Genomic DNA, 24,604 nt, shown 5'->3' on the forward strand with positions numbered 1-24,604 from the left:
TTGGTGTCAGACTTGATATCTGCTGTGCTCCAGAGTTACATGGTGGAGATGGGAGAACCTTCCAGAAGAACAAACATATCTGCAGAACTCCACCAATCAGACCTTTATAGTAGAGTGGCCAAATGGAAGCCACTCCTAAGTGAAAGCCATATGACAGCCCACTTGGAGTTTGGCACCTAAAGACTCTCACACAGTGAGAAACAAGATTCTCTGGTCTGATGAAACCAAGATTTACCTCTTTTTGGTCTGAATGCCAAGTGTCACGTCTGGAGGAAACCTAGCACCATCCCTACGGTGAAGCATAGAGGTGGCAGCATCATGCTGTGGGGATGTTTTTCAGCAGCAGGGCCTGGGAGACTAGTCAGGATCGAGGGAAAGATGAACGGAGCAAAGTACAGAGAGATCATTGATGAAAACCTGCTCCAAAGTGCTCAGGACCTCAGGCTGGGGCAAAGGTTCACCTTCCAACAGAATGATGACCCTAAACCAAAAGTGCTTCAACAAAGTACTGAGTAAAGGGTCTGAATACTTATGTAAATGTCATATTTCAGCTTTTCATGTTTATTTTTGATACATTTACAAAGGGAAAAAAACAATGTAATTATTTTAGAATAAGGCTGTAACGTAACAAAATGTGGAAAAAGTCAAGGGGTCTGAATACTTTACGAATGCATTATATTGCGCCACTGGCCTGAGATGATTGAAGTTCAATATGTAGCCTAGATCTAGCCTAGTAGGCTCACGTTAACTGGCTAGCTAACTCCGCTGGTTCATTGTTGTACATGAGAAGTTAGGCTAGCAAGCATTTTATCTAGGTAGCCTATGATAACACAAACTAAAAGTGTGCTGTATGACAGTTCCACAGACCATTTTGCCAACATGAACGAGAGGAGGATGGATGGCAATGGTGTTCTACTTGTCTACAAATAGGGTGAGTGAACTTACTTACGCACACACAGATGGAAATCAGTACCATGGACAACCATATGATGTTAGGCAACATTGAATGGACTAAATTGTTTTTGTTATCTTTAAGTTTGTTTTCAATGTATTAAGCATTTATAGTTAATTTGATGATGTTTAAATGTTTAAATTGAAATGGTGCTGGAATAGAAGAGGCAGTGATTCTGTTGTCCTTGTGCTGACTTGCAGTAACTCCGTGGTTCTAAATCAGTAGTTGTTTAGTAAACTGTCTGAAACATTAACTTGCTTGACAATACTGCAACATAGCTTCAGCATGTAAATCAGCTAGAAAAAAGATGTGCCGGCATCGAGTAATTGTCTCTGGCCCCCTCCTAGTTAGGGGGAGTGATGAGCTCTACAGCAGAGTCCCACAACTCAGTCTATCACAGTGCAATCCGTTTTGTCACCAAAGCCCCATATACTACCCACCATTGCGACCTGTACGCTCTCGTTGGCTGGCCCTCGCTTCATACTCGTCGCCAAACCCACTGGCTCCATGTCATCTACAAGACCCTGCTAGGTAAAGTCCCCCCTTATCTCAGCTCGCTGGTCACCATAGCATCTCCCACCTGTAGCACACGCTCCAGCAGGTATATCTCTCTAGTCACCCCCAAAACCAATTCTTTCTTTGGCCGCCTCTCTTTCCAGTTCTCTGCTGCCAATGACTGGAACGAACTACAAAAATCTCTGAAACTGGAAACACTTATCTCCCTCACTAGCTTTAAGCACCAACTGTCAGAGCAGCTCACAGATTACTGCACCTGTACATAGCCCACCTATAATTTAGCCCTATCAACTACCTCTTTCCCAACTGTATTTAATTTATTTATTTATTTTGCTCCTTTGCACCCCATTATTTTTATTTCTACTTTGCACATTCTTCCATTGCAAAACTACCATTCCAGTGTTTTACTTGCTATATTGTATTTACCTTGCCACCAAGGCCTTTTTTGCCTTTACCTCCCTTCTCACCTCATTTGCTCACATTGTATATAGACTTGTTTATACTTTATTATTGACTGTATGTTTGTTTTACTCCATGTGTAACTCTGTTGTTGTATCTGTCGAACTGCTTTGTTTAATCTTGGCCAGGTCGCAATTGTAAATGAGAACTTGTTCTCAACTTGCCTACCTGGTTAAATAAAGGTAAAATAAAATAAATAAAATAAAATAAACTCAATCGCTGGTTAAACTGTTTTCTGCCCCTCCCAAAAGATAGAATTTGTAGATAATTGGACCTCTTTCTGGGACTCACCCACACACAGGACCAAGCCTGGCCTGCTGAGGAGTGACGGACTCCATCCTAGCTGGAGGGGTGCTCTCATCTTATCTACCAACATAGACAGGGCTCTAACTCCTCTAGCTCCACAATGAAATAGGGTGCTGGCCAGACTAGCTTAGTGGAGTCTGCCACTAGCACAGTCAGTGTAGTCAGCTCAGCTATCACCATTGAGACCGTGTCTGTGCCTCGACCTAGGTTGGGCAAAACTAAACATGGTGCTGTTCGCCTTAGCAATCTCACTAGGATAAAGACCTCCTCCATTCCTGCCATTATTGAAAAAGATCGTGATACCCCACATCTCAAAACAGGGCTACTTAGTGTTAGATCACTCACTTCAAAGGCAGTTATAGTGAATGAACTAATCACTGATCATAATCTTGATGTGATTGGCCTGACTGAAACATGGCTTAAGCCTGATGAATTTAATGTGTTAAATAAGGCCTCACCTCCTGGTTTCACTAGTGACCATATCCCCCGTGAATCCCGCAAAGGCAGAGGTGTTGCTAACATTTACGATAGCAAATTTCAATTTACAAAAAAAAAATGACGTTTTCGTCTTTTGAGCTTCTAGTCATGAAATCTATGCAGCCTACTCAATCACTTTTTATAGCTACTGTTTACAGGCCTCCTGTGCCATATACAGCATTCCTCACTGAATTCCTATCGGACCTTGTAGTCATAGCAGATAATATTCACATTTTTGGTGATTTTAATATTCACATGGAAAAGTCCACAGACCCATTCCAAAATCGACTCAGTGGATTTTGTCCAACATGTCTCTGGACCTACTCACTGTTACAGTAATACTCTGGACCTAGTTTTGTCCCATGGAATAAATGTTGTGGATCTTAATGTTTTTCCTCATAATTCTGGACTATCAGACCACCATTTTATTACGTTTGCAATCGCAACAAATAATCTGCTCAGACCCCAACCAAAGAGCGTGCTATAAATTCTCAGACAACACAAAGATTCCTTGATGCCCTTCCAGACTCCCCCTGCCTACCCAAGGACATCAGAGGACAAAAATCAGTTAACCACCTACCTAAGGAACTCAATTTAACCTTGCGCAATATCCTAGATGCAGTTGCACCCCTAAAAACTAAAGACATTTGTCATAAGAATCTAGCTCCCTGGTATACAGAAAATACCCGAGCTCTGATTCAAGCTTCCAGAAAATTGGAACGGAGATGGCGCCACACCAAACTGGAAGTCTTCCGACTAGCTTGGAAAGACAGTATCGAAGAGCCCTCACTGTTGCACGATCATCCTATTTTTCCAACTTAATTGAAGAAAATAAGAACAATCCAAAATTTATTTTTGATACTGTTGCAAAGCTAACTAAAAAGCAGTATTCCCCAAGTGAGGATGGCTTTCACTTCAGCAGTAATAAATTCATGAACTTCTGTGAGGAAAAGATCATGATCATTAGAAAGCAAATTACGGACTCCTCTTTAAATCTACGTATTCCTCCAAAGCTCAGTTGTCCTGAGTCTGCACAACTATGCCAGGACCTAGGATCAAGAGAGACACTCAAGTGTTTTAGTACAATATCTCTTGACACAATGATGAAAATAATCATGGCCTTTAAACCTTAAAGCTGCATACTGGACCCTATTCCAACTAAACTACTGAAAGAGCAGCTTCCTGTGCTTGGCCCACCTATGTTGAACAATAAACGTCTCTCTATCCACCGGATGTGTACCAAACTCACTAAAAGTGGCAGTAATAAAGTCTCCCTTGAAAAAAACAAACCTTGACAGAGAAAATATAAAAAAACTATCAGCCTATATCGAATCTTCCATTCCTCTCAAACATTGTAGAAAAAGCTGTTGCGCAGCAACTCACTGCCTTCCTGAAGACAAACAATGTATACGAAATGCTTCAGTATGGTTTTAGACCCCATCATAGCACTGAGACTACACTTGTGAAGGTGGTAAATGACCTTTAAATGGCGTCAGACCGAGGCTCTGCATCTGTCCTCGTGCTCCTAGACCTTAGTGCTGCTTTTGATACCATCGATCACCACATTCTTTTGGAGAGATTGGAAACCCAAATTGGTCTACACGGACAAGTTCTGGCCTGGTTTAGATCTTATCTGTCGGACAGATATCAGTTTGTCTCTGAATGGTTTGTGCTCTGACAAATCAACTGTACATGTCGGTGTTCCTCAAGGTCCTGGTTTAGGACCACTATTGTTTTCACTATATATTTTACCTCTTGGGGATGTCATTCGAAAACATAATGTTAACTTTCACTGCTATGCGGACGACACACAGCTGTACACTTCAATGAAACATGGTGAAGCCCCAAAATTGCCCTCGCTAGAAGCCCGTGTTTCAGACATAAGGAAGTGGATGGCTGCAAACTTCCTACTTTTAAACTCGGACAAAACAGAGATGCTTGTTCTAGGTCCCAAGAAACAAAGATCTTCTGTTGAATCTGACAATTAATCTTGATGGTTGCACAGTCATCACAAATAAAACTGAAGGATCTCGGCGTTACTATGGACCCTGATCTCTCTTTTGACGAACATATCACGACTGTATCAAGGACAGCTTTTTTCCATCTACGTAACATTGCAAAAATCAGAAACTTTCTGTCCAAAAATGATGCAGAAAAATGAATCCATGCTTTTGTTACTTCTAGGTTAGATTACTGCAATGCTCTACTTTCCGGCTACCCGGATAAAGCACTAAATAAACTTCCGTTAGTGCTAAATACGGCTGCTAGAATCCTGACTAGAACCAAAAAATGTGATCATATTACTCCAGTGCTAGCCTCCCAACACTGGCTTCCTGTTAAGGCAAGGGCTGATATCAAGGTTGTACTGCTAACCTGCAAAGCATTACATGGGCTTGCTCCTACCTATCTTTACGATTTGGTCCTGCCGTACATAGCTACACGCACGCTACGATCACAAGACGCAGGCCTCCTAATTGTCCCTAGACAACAGCTGGAGGCAGGGCTTTCTCCTATAGAGCTCCATTTTTATGATATGGTCTGCCTACCCATGTGAGAGACGCAGATTCGGTCTCAACCTTTAAGTCTTTACTGAAGACTCATCTCTTCAGTGGGTCATATGATTGTGTGTAGTCTGGCCCAGGGGTGTGAAGGTGAACGGAAAGGCTCTGGAGCAACGAACCGCCCTTGCTGTCTCTGCCTGGCCGGTTCCCCTCTCTCCACTGGGATTCTCTGCCGCTAACCCTATTACAGGGGCTGATTCACTGGCTTACTGGTGCTCTTTCATGCCGTCCCTAGGAAGGGTGCGTCACTTGAGTGGGTTGAGTCACACATTTTGCAATAACACCTGACTACATTAATCTTTCACAGATCTCAGTGCATACAAGCTACTGCATCTTTTACCACAACACCAAATATCAAATCTGCATTGTGATCTGTTAAGGAAAGCTGTTTTCTCTGTGTCCATGCTTGTAAAAATCAACGTGGGCTTAGCGTCAGTGTGAACTCACATGCAGAAATGTGGGACAGGCTGGGTAAACAGGATGGTAACATTAGTGCTCGAGGACATTCTGCTTTTAGAAAATGCTAATTTGAATCTCGCCCCTTTTATGGGCTACTTGGATTGAAACACCGAAAATACAAATGGACACCACAGTTGGTCACAAGTCGTCCACATACAATATTCCATGCAGCTTCATGAAATAACTAAACTATACTAGTAACTCATGATATTCGGTCAGTTTTTCTCTCACTACCCAATTTAATCATCACCTTATCTACAGTTGTCGTCATTTTATATGCAGTTGAGTCATTGTTTTCTGAGATCTATGTAGGTATATGAAATTAAAGTAATTGCATGGCATGAGGGCAAATTTCATGTAAAGCTTGATAATGATGAAAGCAATCCAGAGACTACAATCCAGTACTGTTGAAATTAATTGCATAAATCATTGGGAGGATTTCACACTCAATAAATTATGTAAATACTCCCACAATCACGTGAGTGTGTGCGTGTGTGTATAAATCACCCAGAAGGAGGAAAAGCTCTGCAACTCAAACTTCAGGACTTTTCAATCACTACACAATGCCATTAGGAACACAATCACAAAATGAAGCAAGTCATTGCAAAATCCCCAAATCCCCAAAAAAGCCCAGCTGCCTAGCAGAGCAAGCTGTGGTAACAAACCAACCCCCCAAAAAACGGCTCATGAATTTCATTATGAAATGAGCTCTGGAGACTTCCTGTGGACTGGCCAGTATGTCTCTGAGGATGATTTTGAGCTTTGTAAGCCATGTTAGTATCTGTAGCCAACTTATCAGTGACAGATGAAATACTACAGTCCTCCTGGGGGGCTGCAGAAGGATGGGTGAGGGTGAGCGGCTGAGAGAGGAGTGAGGGGAGGGGATGTCCTGTTTAGGTCATGTGCACTGGAGCACGTTAGTGTGGGAAAGGGGAGCGCCTCAGTGGTTCGGGTGAAGGGAGAGAAAGAGACCGAGAAGCAAGGCCTCACTGTTGTGACTGAGTCTGTTGGAGGACTCAGGGAGTTTTGAATGTTATGGGGACTCCGTGAGAAAAGGGAACTTAAGCACACACGCACACACATGCATGCATATTTTCCTGCAGTTGGCAGCTTTTGGGCTCTCTTCCTCCCTCTGGTTCACTCTCTCTCTCTTTCCCTCTCTATTTCTCTCTCTTTCTCTCTCTCTCCCCTTTTTTCTCTCTCATGGAACACACTTGACATTTCCGTGAATCATGACCGTAACATTTAGTAATTCATATTCTACACATTATAAACAAGGATTGGGGGGTGGAGTGTGTGTGTGGGGGGGGGGGGTGTTGCTGGAGACCGTTAAACTCTCTGAGCTGAACAGTGCCGTTGGCAGACCCAGTCATAACAATGCATGTATGGGGAAGTATGGCACTCTTTGTAGTTCCTGTACCTCTTTTGGTTAAAATCATAGCCAGCCCATTTCCTTTAATTCTTTGCCTACTCTGGGAAACAATTTTATATCCTTCCTGCAGTCCAACTTTTGTGCTGCGGAGGCACTGGGAAGTCATCCTTGAGGGCATAATGCAAGACGGCTTCTCAGAATGAACTATTGTCTTTTTGTTTGTGTTTTAAACCCTTAATACAATGCCGAGATGTTTCTTGTAGTGTAAATAACGGCCGTTGTCTTGCTCTTCTTTGTTTATACCCGAAAACAATACTAACAATAATCACTTCTCGCTGTATATCACTCCGTTTGCCATCCTGATGATCAGAGCAGAGTCGCATTGTCAACATCAATTCTCTTGTCTTTTCATACGTTTGTTTTCATTTCATAATAATGGCAAATGCTCCCAATTTTCAAAAGTGACTCTGTTTTGTCTTTACTGATTTGCACAGAGGAATATGAACTCATTCATAAGGCCTAGTTAGTATCAATGCCCATATGGTGACTGTGTCAATCAACAATGTTGAGTTTTACCTTGAAATTAACCTCATTTTCAGAACAACATACACTGCATAACTAAAAGTATGTGGACACCTGTTTGTTGAACATCTTATTCCAAAATCATGGGTCTTGGTCCCCCCTTTGCTGCTATAACAGCCTCCACTCTTATGGGAAGGCTTTCCACTAGATGTTGGAACATTGCTGCAGGGACTTGCTTCCATTCAGCCACAAGAGCATTACTGAGGTCAGACACTGATGTTGGGCGATTTGGCCTGGCTCGCAGGCGGCATTCCAATTCATCCCCAAGGTTTTCTATGGGGTTGAGGTCAGGGGTACGCGCAATGCCAGTCCATTTAGATTTTCCAACGGGGCTATACATTTTGGTGACATTTTTTTTCTCACCTGAGTAGCCTCATTTCACTGCCAAAAATTAAATGAAACCATCTTGTGTTCAGCGAAATTACAACACAATATCAAATAGAGGTAGCCTAGTCAAATAATTAACATTCAATCACATTAACAGTTACTCTCTCGCTGGAATTCCACTAACGGTCCATATGTAGCCAAACGTAGCTGCTGCTCATTCCATTTGCTTGAAAATTGATAAATGGTTAAAAAAGTAAGGCACGTGTCCATAGAGACACACATCAGCTTAACTGGGCTCCCGAGTGGCACAGGGGTCTGAGGCACCTCTCAGTGCAAGAGGTGTCACTGCAGTTCCTGGTTCGAATCCAGGCTGCTTCACATCCCGCCGTGATTCAGAGTCCCATAGGGCTGTGCATAATTGGCCCCAGCATCGTCTGGCTGTGTTTGGCTGGGGTCATTGTAAATAAGAATTTGTTCTTAACTGTCTTGCAATAGTTCTTAAAATAGAACATGTACTGGTAGTGCTGCTACTACCAGCAGTACTGCACCTGCCGACGACACAAGTTGTCCTGCTTCAGGGAGCACATCCAATGCTAACATCAGTAATTCTACATTTGTTGTTAGCCCAGCTAGCATGGACACTGACAGCTGTGAATCTGATGCAGCTGAAGAGCTACTGCCCCCTTACCTGGGAAAACACCGAACAACAGACAGGGATGTTGGACCATGGAAGAGGTGTAAATATGATGAGAACTACATTGATTTGGGTTCACTTATATTGGAAGTAGTGTGTTATATGTGCCATAGTACTATATCACAACTCGATGAAACCTTCACTCTTGGGCAAACATGCCAATTTGAAAAATAAGCCACTGGAGCGTTTTGAGCGAGAATTAAGAGTATAAAAGCAACAGATTCCATTAATAAGAAGGGGCTAGAAGCGTCTTATATGGTGAGCTACCGAGTGGCTAGGACAGGCAAACCCCATACTATTGTGGAGGACTTAATTCTTCCTGCTGCCGCGGATATTGCTGGAACAATGCTGGGGGGAAAAGGACAAAAAACTATACAGACAATGTCTTCATCAAACAACACTGTTTCACGACGCATCAGTGACATGGCAGGAGATTATTTTAAACAATTACAGTTTCGCATAAAAGCCAGTGAATTCTATGTGTTACAGCTGGATGAGTCAACAGACATGGCGGGCCTGGCACAGCTCCTGGTATATGTCTTATGTTTATGGGGAGTCAATTAAGGAAGACATCCTCCTCTGCAAATCACTGGAAACCAGGACAACAGGAGAGGATATTTTTTTTAAGTACTGGACAGCTTTGTGACATTAAATGGACTTTGGTGGTCAAGATGCGTTGGTATCTGTACTGATAGCGCAAAAGCCATGACAAGGAAACATAGTGGAGTGGTAACGCACATGCAAGCAGTTGCTCCCGACGCCACTTAGGTACACTGCAGCATCTGCCAAGGGAATGCCTGACAGCTTGAAATACGTTTTGGACACTACAGTGAAAATGGTTAACTTAGAAAGCAGGGCCCCTGAAATCTTGTGTATTTTCTGCATTATGCAATGATATGGGCAGTGACCATGTAACGTTTTTACAACATACAGCAATACACTGGTTATCAAGGGGCAAAGTATTGACACATTTTTTAAAATTGAGAGACGAGCTTAAAGTTTTCTTTACTGACCATCATTTTCATGTCTGACCGCTTTCATGATGACGAGTTTCTCACACGACTGGCCTGTCTGGGTGATGTATTTTGTCGCTTGAATGATCTGAATCTAGGATTACAGAGACTCTGCAACTATATTCAATGTGCAGTACAAAATTGAGGCTATGATTAAGAAGTTGGAACACCTCTCTGTCTGCATTAACAAGGACAACACATCCATCACTGTATGATTTTTTTTTTTGTGTGTAAATGAACTCAAGCTTACGGACAATGTCAAATGTGAAATAGTGAAGTACCTGAGTGAGTTGGGTGCGCAATTAAGCAGGTACTTTCCCGAAATGGACGACACAAACAACTAGATTCGTTACGTTATACCTTTCATGCCCTGCTTCCAGTCCGATATCTGAACAAGAGAGCCTCATCAAAATTGCATCAAGCGGTTCTGTGAATAAAAAATTAAAAATCAGAAGCCACTGACAGATTTCTGGATAGTGCTGCGCTCCTGCCTTGGCAAATCACACTGTTAAGATGGCCTTTTAAACCACATACCTATGTGAGATTGGATTCTCAGCCTTCACTAGCATGAAAACTAAATACAGGCACAGACTGTGTATGGAAAATTTATATAAGACTGAGACTATCTCCAATACAACAAAACAATGAATTATGTGCATCTTTTCAAGCAAACCCTTCTCATTACCCTGTGGTGAGTTATTCACAATTTTTGATGAACAAATAAGGTTTCATATGTAAGATGGCTAAATAAAGAGCAAAATTGTTGATTATTATCATTAGATTATTATTTGTGCCCTGGTCCTATGAGAGCTCTTTGTCACTTCCCAAAAAACTCACACTCATTCTTATGTTGAATAAATGTATCGTGTAGTGTGTGGTAGGCATGCAATGATGGCAAAAAACAACATTTGAGAGTGTGATGCCCTGGTGTTTGAAGGGGTACGGGACTAAAAAAAGTTTGGGAATGTGACGACCCTCCCACTCTGACTGCCGTATTCTCTCTCTTTGCTCTTGTTTCCCTATTAGGATGCCGGAGGGCGGAGCCGGGAGGGTCGTCAGCGACATGGGAAACACCTGGGCCCGGGTGTGTCCCAGGATAAATAGACCTCTTCTCTTCCACATTCATTGGGAGACTCTCTCCATGCAGACAAACTATTGTTTATTTGTATATAGGGTACCGTAGTTAATAAATATAATACTAGTGTTGTTGGGCTTACTAGTATGTGTGTTGTGTTTGGGAGAAAACGTGGAGTTAATGTTAAATTCTGTAGGTGCTTTGCATCTTTTGTTAGTTTGAGTTTGGTAGGCCCAGTATTGGTTGCCTTTGTTTGTTTGGTAAACTTGCCACTGCGGTGGATAGTTGGGGAGAGTACATTGGTTAGTTTCCAGGCCCATGCCCAGCCTGGAAACTCTTGCTCTACTCACTGTTGGGACATCGGTCTGAGGTGGGTACAATCGGCTGTGTACCTCAGTGGGAGATTTGGGTAGGGCAGTGAAACTTGCTATCTGGAGCTATAGCCTTTTTCCCCTGTTAGGCTTAGCAACGTGTTTCACTTTGGAATATGTTGGGCATTGTTGTTTGTGTGGTGTCTGTGGATTGAGCAATTGTCTCGGGGCACATCCGTGGCTTGGGGGAATCTGCCAGCGTGCTGGGTGGTTTATTTCCTTGCCAGCGAGCTACAGTGCGTAATTACCCACCGCAAATCTGCACGAAGACTAGGGTTGAGTTTCTGTAGGTTTTGGGGAAGCTCCTTATCTCTTCTGTGGTGCCCTGTGTGATTGTCATTTCTCTGGTTGTGGTCTGGTGTTCTCAGCAGAGGGGTTGAGCAAGATTCTTTTTTTGTATTTACTTCTGACTATGGCGTCTAATGTAGATGAGCTTGTACACTTTCCAGAGCAATTAAGAATTATGTTCTGAAGAACAGTTGTTGAACATTATGATTGAAATTAGTAAATTATGTTGATGTTGCCAAAAATTTAATGAGAAAATGTAATGAGTAGGAAGGAACCTGAGATGTTATTTTCATTGGAGCTTGTAGCTGACGTGGTCTCTTGTGTGCCCTGTTCCTGAATGTTTACGTGACTGACCATTGTTTGGTATTGTCAGGTTCTATCTCTCCTGTCTGTTCCCTCCTGGTCTTGTTTTCTTCTTTCCTCTTAAATGTTGCTTCCTGTGCGCAAAGGTTGCTGAGGTCTGGGGAGAAGGAGGTTGGCTGGGGCAAGTGGAAGTGTGAACACGTAAACCCTCGTCAATTTGGGGCGCAGAGGCTGTGTAAATTTGGGGCGCAGAGGCCAGTACGTTGTTCCGGGGTCCTTGTTGGTCCCTGGTTTTATGGGGGAGGGGTGACGACCCTCCCACTCTTTCTGCCGTATTCTCTTTGCTTTTGTTTCCTTATTAGGATGCTGGTGGGCGGAGCCGGGAGGGTCGTCAGCGACATGGGAAACACCTGCGCCCGGGTATGTCCCAGGATAAATAGACCTCTTCCACATTCATTGGGAGACTCTCTCCATGCAGTCACACTATTGTTGATTTGAATATAGGTTACCTTAGTTAATAAATATATTTAGTTATTCTTTATCTCCACGTTGTCTCCCTTTTGTTACTGGCTGGTTCGTGACAGGAACCAGTGGTCTAGAATGTCATTGTACGCTGTAGCGTTAAGATTTCCCTTCACTCGAACTAAGGGGCCTAAGGGGCATTATTCCTCCTCCAATCTTTACGGTTGGCACTATGCATTGGGGCAGGTAGCGTTCTCCTGGCATCCGGATTTGCCTGTCGGACTGCCAGATGGTGAAGCGTGATTCATCACTCCAGAGAACATGTTTCCACTGCTCCAGAGTCCAATGGCGGCGAGCTTTACACCACTCAAGCCGATGCTTGGCATTGCACATGGTGATTTTAGGCTTGTGTGCGGCTACTCAGCCATGGCAGCCCATTTCATTAAGCTCCCGACAAACAGTTCTTGTACTGACGTTGCTTCCAGAGATGGTTTGGAACTGGGTATTGAGTGTTGCAACCGAGGAGAGATGCTTTTTACGTGCTTCAGCACTCGGCGTTCTCGTTCTGTGAGCTTGTGTGGCCTGCCACTTCAAAGCTGAGCCGTTGTTGCTCCTAGACGTTTTCACTTCACAACAGCACTTACGGCACTTACTGGCTCTAGCAGGGGATGAATTTGACAAACTGACTTGTTGGAAAGGTGGCATCTTATGATGGATTAAATAATAAAAGTTCCTCAGCCATCTACACACTAACGCATAATGACAAAGCAAGTGTTTTTTTATTTTACGTTTTGTGAATTTAGTAAAAAAAAAAAAAAGGTGCATCCTGTTTCCATTGATCATCATTGAGTTTCTAAAACTTGATTGGAGTCCACCTGTGGTAAATTCAATTGATTGGACATGATTTTGAAAGGCACACACCTGTAAGATCCCACAGTGGATACCAGAGCAAAAACCAAGTAATGAGGTCAAAGGAATTGTTTGTAGTGCTCGGAGAAGGGATTGTGTTGAGGTACAGATCTGGAGAAGGGCATCAAACAATTTCTGCAGGATTGAAGGTCCCCAAGAACACAGTGGCCACTATCATTCTTAAATGGAAGAAATTTGGAATCACCAAGACTCTTCCTAAACTGAGCAATAGGGGGAGAATGGCCTTGGTCAGGGAGGTGACCAAGAACCTGATGGTCACTCTGACAGAGCTCTAGAGTTCCTCGGTGGAGATGGGAGAACCTTCCAGAAGGACAACAATCTCTGCAGCACGCCACCAATCTGGCCTTTATGGTAGTTGCTGGACAAAAGCCACTCCTCAGTAAAAGGCACATGACAGCCCGCTTGGAGTTTGCCAAAAGGCACCTAAGGACTCTCCGACCATGAGAAACAAGGTTCTCTGGTCTGATGAAACCAAGATTGAACTCTTTGGCCTCAATGGCAAATGTCACATGTGGAGGAAACCTGCCACCACCATGCTCTGGGGATGTTTTTCAGCAGCAGGGACTGGGAGACTATTCAGGATTGAGGCAAAGATGAACAGAGCAAAGTACAGAGATCCTTCATGAAAACCAGCTCAGAGCTCTCAGGACCTCAGACTGGGGTGAATGTTCACCTTCCAACAGGACAACGACCCTAAGCACACAGCCAAGACAATGCAGGAGTGGCTTAGCGACAAGTTTCTGAATGTCCTTGAGTGGCAAAGCCAGAGCCTGGACTTGAACCCGATCTAACGTCTCTGGGGAGACCTGAAAATAGCTTTGGGCTCCCAAGTGGCACAGCAGTCTAAGGAACTGCATCACTTGACGCTGTAATCGCTGCCAAAGGTGCTTCATCAAAGTACTAAGGGTCTGAATACGTATGTAAATGTAATAAGTCTTGTTTTTTTGGGGGGGGAAATAATCTAAACCTGTTTTTGCTTTGTCATTATGGGGATTGTGTGTAGATTGAGGGGGAACAAACAAAATGTGGAAAAAGTCAAGGTGTCTGAATACTTTGACGGCACTGTAAAGTGTAGTTTTAAGCGTAATTGATCGTGTTTACACTTGAAATGTCAAAACAATATTATTTTTATGACCGCTAGAAACCTTTCTAATACATTTTCAGAGTTGCATAGGAGTTTTGCTTCGAACCGGTAAAGACATGTACTACATCTCAAAGATGAATGCAATTTGGTGAAGTAGGAATTGTTTGGAAAGAAAGAGGCAGAACATTTCACCATGGACATGTTGATTAATAACCAAAGCAGGGTCCTATTCTAAGTCATTTAATTAAAACATTAAATAGCAGTACAGTAAACAATCCAATAGCTCCTCAATACCAAAAGTTTACTTCTGGCAAAATGAAATTCTCAAAATGAGATCCTAATCTTGACAGTGATTTACGTTCCTACCTCACCGGAATGATTAAACAGCAGAATTAAATACAAATTAGCGTGAGCAGAATTCCTGCTGATGTTACACCAACTAAGCAGTGCATTCAGTGATAACTTCTGCGGTACTGCCACGACAAACTAGAGACGAGAAATAATGAAGGTAGATTCAGTGTGTGCTCGCTGGCGCCCCACAAACACTGCAAGAGAACAACTGCTCTATTATAAGGTACACATATAGGGCTTGTTCACACTCGATGGCCAAGTTCACACTCAATTTCCGTATATCACGAACATGTATGAACATGAAAATATACTTTTTTTTGTTGTCTGAATTTAAGCTTTGGGTTAGGGATGTGGTTAAGTTTTGGGCAAAATAAAATCAGGGATAGGGTAAAAATCCCTTTTTTGTTTTTTAATTTTAGCCATCTGTGCAGCTTGACCCGATAGTGACAACACATAACAGGTGAGGAAGAAACAGTACTGTACAGAAAGCATGGCGGCAATACGGGACCAAAATGTAGTTTCCATACAGTAGACGGCACTGGTACAGAAAAGTACTGTACATATTCAGGTCTCAGCTTGTCCATATTGTCCTATTGAGTAGACATCTTCATGAGAATATATTTAAAAGTTTAACCATGTCTTATAAATTATCATATTTAAGCAGTCCCTGGGCCTCAGTCCCATTTCATACAAAGGATCAACAATCCTAAATGTCTCGTATGTGTCTTGGGTCCTTGGGTACAGTATATCTATCAAAAGGCCTTGGACAGTCCCGAGCTCGAAAAATTGAGTTTGGATGCATCTCCTTCAAAGGTGTTAAGTGGCTTCTTTAATCCCTTCAATCCACCATAATCCTGAAATGACACAATGAACAAACAAAAGTTCCCTCTGTAGGTTCCCTAACCCAATTCCTCATCTAGGGCTCAATAAAGACGTTTATGGGTCTCTGGACATGCTGGACAGTCACATGGGAACCAAACCAACCAAGATCCTAAGCCAGGATGTCGCTGCGCTTGCTGCACCACACCACCAGCGCGATCATGGCCAGGGTGAGGAAGACAGGAATGAGGATGAGGATGGTGAGTGTGTCGTCCGGTGGGTCCACCAGGATCACCCTCTCCAGGGTGCAGTTGGAGAAGAAGTGCTTGTGGATCCGGATGATGTAGCTCTCCACCAGTGGGTTGGGCCAGTAGCAGTTGATGCGCCCGGCGTTGGTCTCCGTGCACAGCGAGAAAAGGTGGTACTCACTACAGAGAGAGCAGAGGAACACAAAGGGTTAAAACAAAATGGGAATACAGGCTTTCCAGCCTTGCTCTAACAGCCTATGAGCAGCTGATCAGTAGATTCAGGTGTGTTAAGGCAGGGCTGGAACAAAAGCTTGCCCTCCTAGTAGCTCTCCAGGAGGGTGGTTGGCCAATCCCTGGTCCAAAGGGCTAAGGAACACAAACTGTTTAGTCGATCATAGGGCAGAGGAACACAAAGTGATTAGCCAATCAGAAGGCAGGGTGAGGGGAATCTGGGGTCATGGATTAGACTGAAAATCATGTTCTCTGTATCTCAAAATGTATTCTCCATTTCAGGGGATAAGAAGAGTTAAGAGGTCTATTTAGCAGTATAGCTGTTACGATATGCTCAGCTACTTAGGTAGGATGTGTTTCAACTGAGAAATAGGGAGGGTTTATCCCTCAAATTCTTACTCTGCAAAAAAAGTTCTCTCTATAGATAGACGCTAAAGTCCTGCATCTTGTTTCATAATACTCTATCGGAGACTGGTTTGTGGTCTCACGTGATCATTACATCAATCTGGTCAACAGACAAATAGACTGGTCCCACTTTAAATGAACAACATATAGAGCATTCATAAAGCCTTCATAAGCACTACTTAGATACATGAGACATAGTCCACTACGTCATATACCCATAAGTATGTCCTCCGTTATAGAGTATGACACAAGCCAATAGATGATTTGTGAAGAATCTTTGTAGTGCTTATGAAGCCTTTAAGAATATGTTATAAAGCCCTTGTAACTTTGTTTGTTTTTAAATGGGACAAATGTGTTTATTTCACTGTGGAAAATTATGGAGTAGCCATATGCCTAGGAAACTAATGACACAGACCCTGTGGCCAGATGTGTGTCCTCCTCATTGTTTACTTCATTAGCTACTAGTTGTACCCAGGCTGCATCATTAGGGTCCATTTCTGTGTGTCTTACAAAGTGCACTAAAAGCAACCCATTCGAACATAAACATGACACAAATGAGCTGCACTTTCAAGGCTTGGTATAGTACAGGTTTAGGAGCTAAATGGGTGATTTGAGCCGAGATAATAGCCATCTAGGTGACATGGGGTCCCAACCATGATGCTCACCTAGCAAAACAGATCATATCAGCCCCTGTTCGATGAAACTAGTCAAGACAAGTGGTTAGTTCTATATTTATCTTCGGTTTCCCCTCCAATGCCTTTCACGCTAGCGGTGTGGTTTGACGTCAGCCAATCCCCGTCATTGCTTTCAGACGACCTCCACCTAAGTGCTGCAAATCGAATGAGCCTCGATCAAGCGTATAAATTGTGTCTCCATATGGACATAAGCTACCTGATTGCCGAGATAAGGGAGGCTGCTGTAAAGTCAATGGATTGGTTGCATGGTAACTCTGGAATAGCTTTTTGGCTTGGATATTATTGTAAAAAAAACTATGGTAAAACACATTGACCACAGACTGAAAAGTGATGGAATATGTCAAATTAGGATTTATGTTTACCAAGAATTTGAGGCTGTGTGCTGTGTTGTCTTTTATCATTTAAAACCGGCAAAATCTTACCTATCATTAGAAAAACCAATGAATTCTTATAAAAGCTGATATTGACTCTTTCGTAACAATTGTATTTGTATTTATTGTACCTTTTATTTAAGTAGACAAGTCACAAATTCTTATTTACAATGACAGCCTACCCCGGCCAAACTCTAACCCGGACGACGCTGGGTCAATTGTGCACCGCCCTATGGTACTCCCAATCACGGCCGGTTGTGATACAGCCTGGAATTGAACCAGGGTCTGTAGTGAAGCCTCTAGCACTGAGATGCAGTGCCTTAGACTGCTGCGCCACTCGGGAGCCCGACAAGGGTCACATTTTGAAAGAATGTCGTTTTTCCATCCACAAGGAGCATTCAAGAGGCAACTCATTAAGGAATGGATCGAAATGTACAGGATGGTTACCTGGAGGAAAATGAGGAAGTCTCATGCTTTTTCAATTTCAGTCTATTGCAGGGGAGGGTCATGCGATTTGTAATTGATTACATTTCTATATTTCTCAGAATTTGTTGCTTATTTGGCTATATATCAATGTGTACCTGATGCCGCCCCCATCTCTAATTCTCAGCTGAGCGCGTAATATCAAGTGTACCTATAGGCTATTTAGTGTGGCCTCAATCAAATGATCCATAGCCTATAGACTATAAGCTAGGAAGTGCATGATCAGAGAAGCACAGCGCAAAGTTATATTTTGAAGATATGGAGCACAGTCTCCCCTGGCCACATAGAATACTTTCAGGGTGTCACACTGTGATCTGTTTCACCTGTCCTTATGATTGTCTCCACCCCCCTCCAGGTGTCGCCCATCTTCCCCATTTATCCCCTGTGTATTTATACCTGTGTTCTCTGTTTGACCGTTGCCAGTTCATCTTGTTTGTCAAGTCAACCAGCGTTTTTATCAGCTCCCACTTTTTCCCAGTCTCGCATTTCTCGCCCCCCTGGTTTTGACCCTTGCCTGTCCTGTCTCTGAGGTCGCATGCCCGACTACTCTGCCTGACTCTGAGTGCGCCTGCCGTCCTGTACCTTTACCCCACCTCTGAATTACTGACTTCTGCCTGACCTGACCCTGCCTGCCATCCTGTATCTTTGCCCATTTACTCTGGATTATTGACCCCTGCCTGCCTTGACTGTTGTTGCCTGCCTTGACCTGTTGTAGCCTGCCTTGACCTGTTGTAGCCTGCCTTGACCTGTTGTTGCCTGCCTTGACCTATTGTTGCCTGCCTTGACCTGTTGTTGACTGCCCCGTTGCTATAATAAACATTGTTACTTCGACAGTCTGCATCTGGGTCTTACCTTGATCCCTGATACAGGGTAAGTAAAAAATATTGGAAAGTGAAAATATTATTTTTAAAATAATTTTTTAAATAATTTATTACAAAAAACACAAGGAAGGGGTAACATTAATGTATTAGAACATGAAGGACAAACAATACAGCATCAAGACACTATCAAACATGTATCAGTTTCCGCAACAGAGCCATCCTTATGTTTGAGGGTGCGTGTGCATGATAGTGATATAAAATATATATCATAGTTTCCTTTTTCATGATCACAATCTTGTGAAACCAGAACCCTCCAAGATCCCCTCACAGTTCCCCAATAGCTGTCCCTCAACCATTCGAGATCCCTCCCACAATCTCCCCCCAAAGAAAAGAAAATAAAAAATACAATTAATTCCATTCCCCACCCCCAAGAACCCCCCCAATGCACCAACAACCAAGAGAATTAACTAAAGAGAAAAAAGGAAAAGACAGAAGAAAACAGCAAACAACAATGCAATTAAAAAATATATATAATAACACATTTAAAACAAAGGACATCATGGACAACTGAAATCATAACAGCAATGCCTACTTGATATGTTTGTGTGTATGTCTGGCACTATTACATGTATGTGTGTGTGTTCTTGTATGTGATTATTTGAATGAGAGTGCATATGCATGTGTACAAACACCTGCAAGTGAAGATATTCTTTGCTGAAGCCATATAATATCCTCTTTATAAGGTCTAGAAAGATGCTTCAGAAATCGATGACGTCTTTATGCATGTTCTTCTGTAGAAAGCCTTGATAAAGTGTTTCAAATGAGACCCTGTTATGAAGTGTTGAGTCCAGCTTGTAAAATACATAACCAAACATAATTGTCTGATTGTGTAGAGTCAATCAGGTTGTCAGAATAATCTGTGCTGCTGAAAGATTTATCATAGTCTGCATTTGCCCTTAATTTTTTTTTAAACTACATGTTTAGAGAGGGATACTTGATGGAGGACAGGACAGACTTTATCACTCACATTTTAGATGGATTATTGCAAGATTGTTTTGGATTATGGTTGTTTAGGCCAATGTTTTATCCCAGGAGATCAACCTGGGGCATGGGGGGGAAACTGTTCTCTTCAAGTGATACATTTAATTTATTTCCTCTCCCCATCTGTCCTCTCTGACTGGTTCTGTACTGACTTCATTAAATGTTTTACTAAATCACACAGACAGTAAATTCTCATTGTGTTTGCAAATGGCTGCCAGGATGCCATTTAAGGCCACTCTAACATGCATTGATGACCTTGGAGCATCTGTTAGTTGGAAGACAGACCAGGCCTGCTGATGATAATGTCCCTGTGTTAATATTCATTAGGAGGGGATGGCACCGTACCTGGCAATGGCATTCAGTCTCTGTGGGTGTTCTGCAGTTGTCCCTAGCCTGCTCAGCTGTCCCATTTGCTTGAATGTGTACCCGTGGTTCAAATTTGCTCATTTGAATCAATATAACTGGCCATACATTTTAGAGAGTTCCCTCACTGACATGGCCACATGCTTTGTTTCTCTCAGGGCGGAAGCACTGGCGTTTAGTCATGGATGCCAAGGGATGCCAAGCTTCCCCTTCAATTTGCAAGATGCTGAATGTATCTCACCGGAGAAAGCATCCAAGCGAGCGAAACAGCTCCCCTCTGTCTCTGTATGTGTAGGCCATATATCTGATGCTGTCTGGTCAAAAAGAGTATAACATTGTTGCCACCTGTAGCATTGAATGCAATGGAAACCAGTGAGAATTTGGCCTCACTTGATAAAAAGTATAAAATAATAGCCAATTAGCATTGAGCTCAACTGTGAATGGTCCTGTCGCACCAAAAAACAGTGTCAGGGGAATTGGCTTCAATCACATCGAGAGCCAAAAGTCATTGACAGAAACAACTGAAATTGTTGCCTCTCATTGTGTTGTTGTCCTCCGGTGACTAGCTAGCTAAAATGGGCCCTTTCCTAAATTACCCATGGATGGAGATAGGGATTTGGACTTGTGGTTTTACTTAATTCTCAGTATTGGCCAATGATTAACGGTGATTCTGATCCAACCATGAATTCATACATTGTGCCCCTGGCCTGAGAGGAAGGAAGTTCAAATTTAGCTAGATGTAGAAGGCTAACGCTAACTAGCTCGCTCATTGTTGCCCATGAAAGCAAGTTAGGCTAGCAAGCAAGCATTTTAGCCAGGTAGCCTAGGACAACAAAAAATAAAAGCGTGTACTGTATGACAGTCATAGTCCGTTTCGTCAACATGAGAGGATGGCATTGGATTTCTCTACAAGTAGCGTAAGTCAACATGTTTTTTCTACTTGCATGAATGCACACGCACGCTCACAGAAATCACAACCATGGACAGCCACAACATATTTAGTTTACGTTGATTGGACAATTAAAAAATATTTATCTTTTAGTTTTCACCGTATTAGACTGAGCATAGGTGATGTTGAGATGGTGCTGGAATAGTGGAGGCAGCTCCTGTTTTCTTTGAGACTTGCGGTAAGTCTCCATGGTTCTAAATCAATAGTTGTTTAGTAGTCCGACAATGGCGGAAACATTAACTTGCTTGACCATGCTGTAGGTCATGTAACTGTTATATGCAATATGCTTTGTGGACTTCACCGACAGGTTGCTCTCCGGTTTTGTAATGAAACAAAGGTGAGGTTTAAGTTATTCTACCACTGTGTCTTCTTATTGTCTCAGCCTTAGGCCTACATATCGAGGTTGCAAGGCATATTAATTAACAGGTTATAGAGCAAACGACGCAAATATTACAACACATAGGTTGTAATATGTCTCTTTTTTTGGGGGGGGGGGCTTGGCTTGGCTTCACCGGTGATTTATATAAAAAATAAACGTTTTACCCACGCACCACTACTGCACGGAACATAAACGAGGACCACTGTTTACATCAATCCAGAATCACAGATTATTGTGAAATAGACACATATCTTATTGGAAATTCATGAAAGGCACACAAAAAAATATATATTTTTTGTTTTCAGTGAATTTTAATCACAGATAAAGACAGTAGGTTACTTAAGACAGAAACAATACGAGGGAGGTTGGTGGACGAAGATTAATAGATGGATGGGCATATAACATCTAGCAACCCAAATATTGCATGTTCGAATCTCATCACTGATGACTTTAGCATTTTAGCTAATTAACAACTTTGCAACTACTTCCTACTTTTTAGCTACTTAGCATGTTAGCTAACCCTTCCCCTAACCCTAACCTTAACCCTTTACCTCCTTAGCTAGCATGTTAGCTAACCCTAACTTTAACCCTAACCCTTTACCTCCTTAGCTAGCATGTTAGCTAACCCTAACTTTAACCCTAAACCTAACCTTAACCCCTAACTTGATAGTGTGTTGGTTTACATAAAGGTCCTTCACTTTCTCCCTTTTTCAATGTCTGTGTTTCTCTCGCTCTCTTTCATCAGAGTGCCACAGGCTCCCTGGAGATGTCCATGAGAATACATATCTCATGAATAACACATTAACAAATACTGTAAACATCATTCTCAAATGCTCCTTGTGAAAAAGCTGGTATGTATGGTAATGGCTGGTTTGCGGAGAGAGAAATGTCTTGACAATATAAAGCTACTGGACAATATTATAAGAGGTATTGTACAATATACGTGTATTCTTCCGAGAATTACTTATCTAAAGCTTCAAGTGTATCATGTTGTATTCTTCACAGATAAAGCACAGTGTAAACTTAGCATCAAATAAAGCTTGTGCCCTTTTGAAATAAACAGATTGGAACTTTCATTGGCTGGTTATTACAAAATGCCTTATTGTTCAACTTCTGTCGAAACCCTGTCTGTGGAAGATGGGGTTTACATGTATGTTTTCCTTAGATCCAATATTTGTAAATGTTTTGTCTGACTACAACATGGAATGTTGATCTCCCGATCGGGACTCCCCACGGAGAAGTAATAGAGAAAGTGAATTTCCCCAGAAACCATGTGTGAGATGCCCACAAAGCTACTCGCAATGTTTTGATGGGCTAAAGAACAATGTCCATGAACACATTCATTCTAGGAAGGGAGCAGGCTTTGCTGACACTAGGGGAAAGAGGGAAGGGTTCTTAGAAATGTCCGTTTCATCCCTATTACACTCTGTCATTCATGCTGAATTCTATTGAGGCTTAATCGAATCAAATAGGGGAAAAATCCATGTCAGGCTTCTGAATCCCCAGCACAATTATTTACACAACACTGACATTTACAGAGGGACATTTTTCTAGTGTTGATTTGCCTGTGTATGTGTGTTTGCGTGTGTTAACGGTTGAAGGGTGTTAGAGAACCATGCTGGGTCAGCCAGCAGGTGCAGGTGCCGCTCATTGGCCAGGGGGGAATTAACACTGAGCAGGTCCAGCCAGGCAAATGGCCCCCTGGATCTACTGTGCCAACAGGCATCTGGATTCCAATCGCCTGTTCACACACAAACAGCCAGATAGTGGGTTCAGAATATTGGCACGTTTTATTTATTTTTTTACTAGACTGCCTACACTGCAATACAGTATTCCTTGATTCCTCCTACTGTGTGTCTTAATCTATTTAAAAAAATACTTTTAGCAATTTATGTTCTGAACTTCCCCAAAATGTTGTACAACAATGTTAGTGCATTTCATCATTTTAATGGAAATGTGTTTTATTTTGGCTTCAAGTTCCAAATCTTAGACTGCATCCAAAAGCTAAACGTTGACCAACTGGTGTAGTGGGATTACACAGGCTTTGCTTGCTGGAAGTAATCCTACCTTTGCATTCTGACATGGATTAATATAACAGTTATACTGTGTGCCCTTAAGAACTGGGGCAGTGCATTGATAGACGGACTCTTTGGCTTGTTCTGATAAGACTGAAAGGGCTTTTACCTGATGAAGTGTGTTAAGTTGCACCAGTTCTGGGGATCCACGTGGTCCATCTTTCGCTTGAATTCCTCCCCACACACCTCCATCTCCCACAGTAGCTGGGTCTCGTTGCACAGAGCCACACTAGGCCTTCGTGGTATAGACTCAACATTGATATTCTCTGTGGCTGCAAGACATAAAAAGGTCAAAATTAGAAGAAAAAAAACACCACCTTTAATGTTCCACAGTAGTATTAGGGCTGTCTTAATTAGGGAAAGCAACAGGAAAAAGTACTACAACTGAAAATGGGGTGTTTCTTAATGGGAGCCTAATGAACATACTGTAACTGAATCTATTGTTATTACAAATAGTGGCTATAACTTCTGGCACAGGGTAAGTCAGAAGTAAGGAATTTACATTTGACCAATTTTGCCTATTACTATTTGGCACAAGGTTAAAAATGACATTGTAAAAAGTAGAGCATTTGTAAGCTGTGCTGCACAGTGTTTCATGTCTTCAGAAGGAGATGTAAGCTAAACTTCCTTACCTGACAATCCTCTTGTCATCCAAGAGTTCACTGTCAAAGACAACACACAGAAACATGAAACAGAGTTACTAGTCATGACAAGTCTCAGTGAAGCTTGATTACATTTAGAACCATCATTAAATGCTGTTGACAAAACACAACTGAAACCTATGTGGAACTTTTAACATAAAACTTACCATTTTGACCAGGTGGTCATTAAATGTACAATTCCAAACACTTCCTGGCAACAAAAAAATAAATGAATCCTCAGTTCATGTAACAGTGGTTTGAGCATGGCTGACTAAATGATAATTAGAATAACAGTCATTAAGGAGTTTTCTGGTACAAATGCCAAGCTGTCAGATGTTGTTGCTACTGGGTTATTATAATGTTGAAGCTGAGGAGAGGTCAATAGCTAGTACTCTTTTCATATTATCGTGTCGACCTGAACCAAACCGTGTTGGCAAAGATATTTACTTTCACATTGTCCTCTTCAGCAGGATTCCAGCAACTAACGTGGATGCGTAACCA

At 42.3% G+C, this 24,604-nt stretch overlaps 1 protein-coding gene across 2 annotated transcripts in view; it reads right to left on the reverse strand.

The window, feature by feature from the left end:
• Positions 1-14,455: 14,455 nt before the first annotated feature.
• LOC110535302 (receptor activity-modifying protein 3) overlaps positions 14,456-24,604 on the reverse strand; it is a 34,476-nt gene continuing 24,327 nt past the window's right edge. The window contains exons 2-5 of one of the 2 annotated variants that reach the window (XM_036934928.1): positions 24,271-24,314; positions 24,095-24,124; positions 23,572-23,734; positions 14,456-15,829 (exon numbers count right to left, since the gene is read on the reverse strand). In XM_036934928.1, coding sequence (XP_036790823.1) covers positions 15,574-15,829; positions 23,572-23,734; positions 24,095-24,113 — 438 coding nt within the window. In that variant the 5' untranslated portion in view covers positions 24,114-24,124; positions 24,271-24,314 and the 3' untranslated portion in view covers positions 14,456-15,573. The remainder of the gene's footprint in view (positions 15,830-23,571; positions 23,735-24,094; positions 24,125-24,270; positions 24,315-24,604) is intronic. The other variant, XM_021620214.2, reaches the window with a different exon arrangement.

Source organism: Oncorhynchus mykiss, chromosome 11, assembly GCF_013265735.2.
Source record: "Oncorhynchus mykiss isolate Arlee chromosome 11, USDA_OmykA_1.1, whole genome shotgun sequence".
Classification (NCBI taxonomy): Eukaryota; Metazoa; Chordata; class Actinopteri; order Salmoniformes; family Salmonidae; genus Oncorhynchus; species Oncorhynchus mykiss.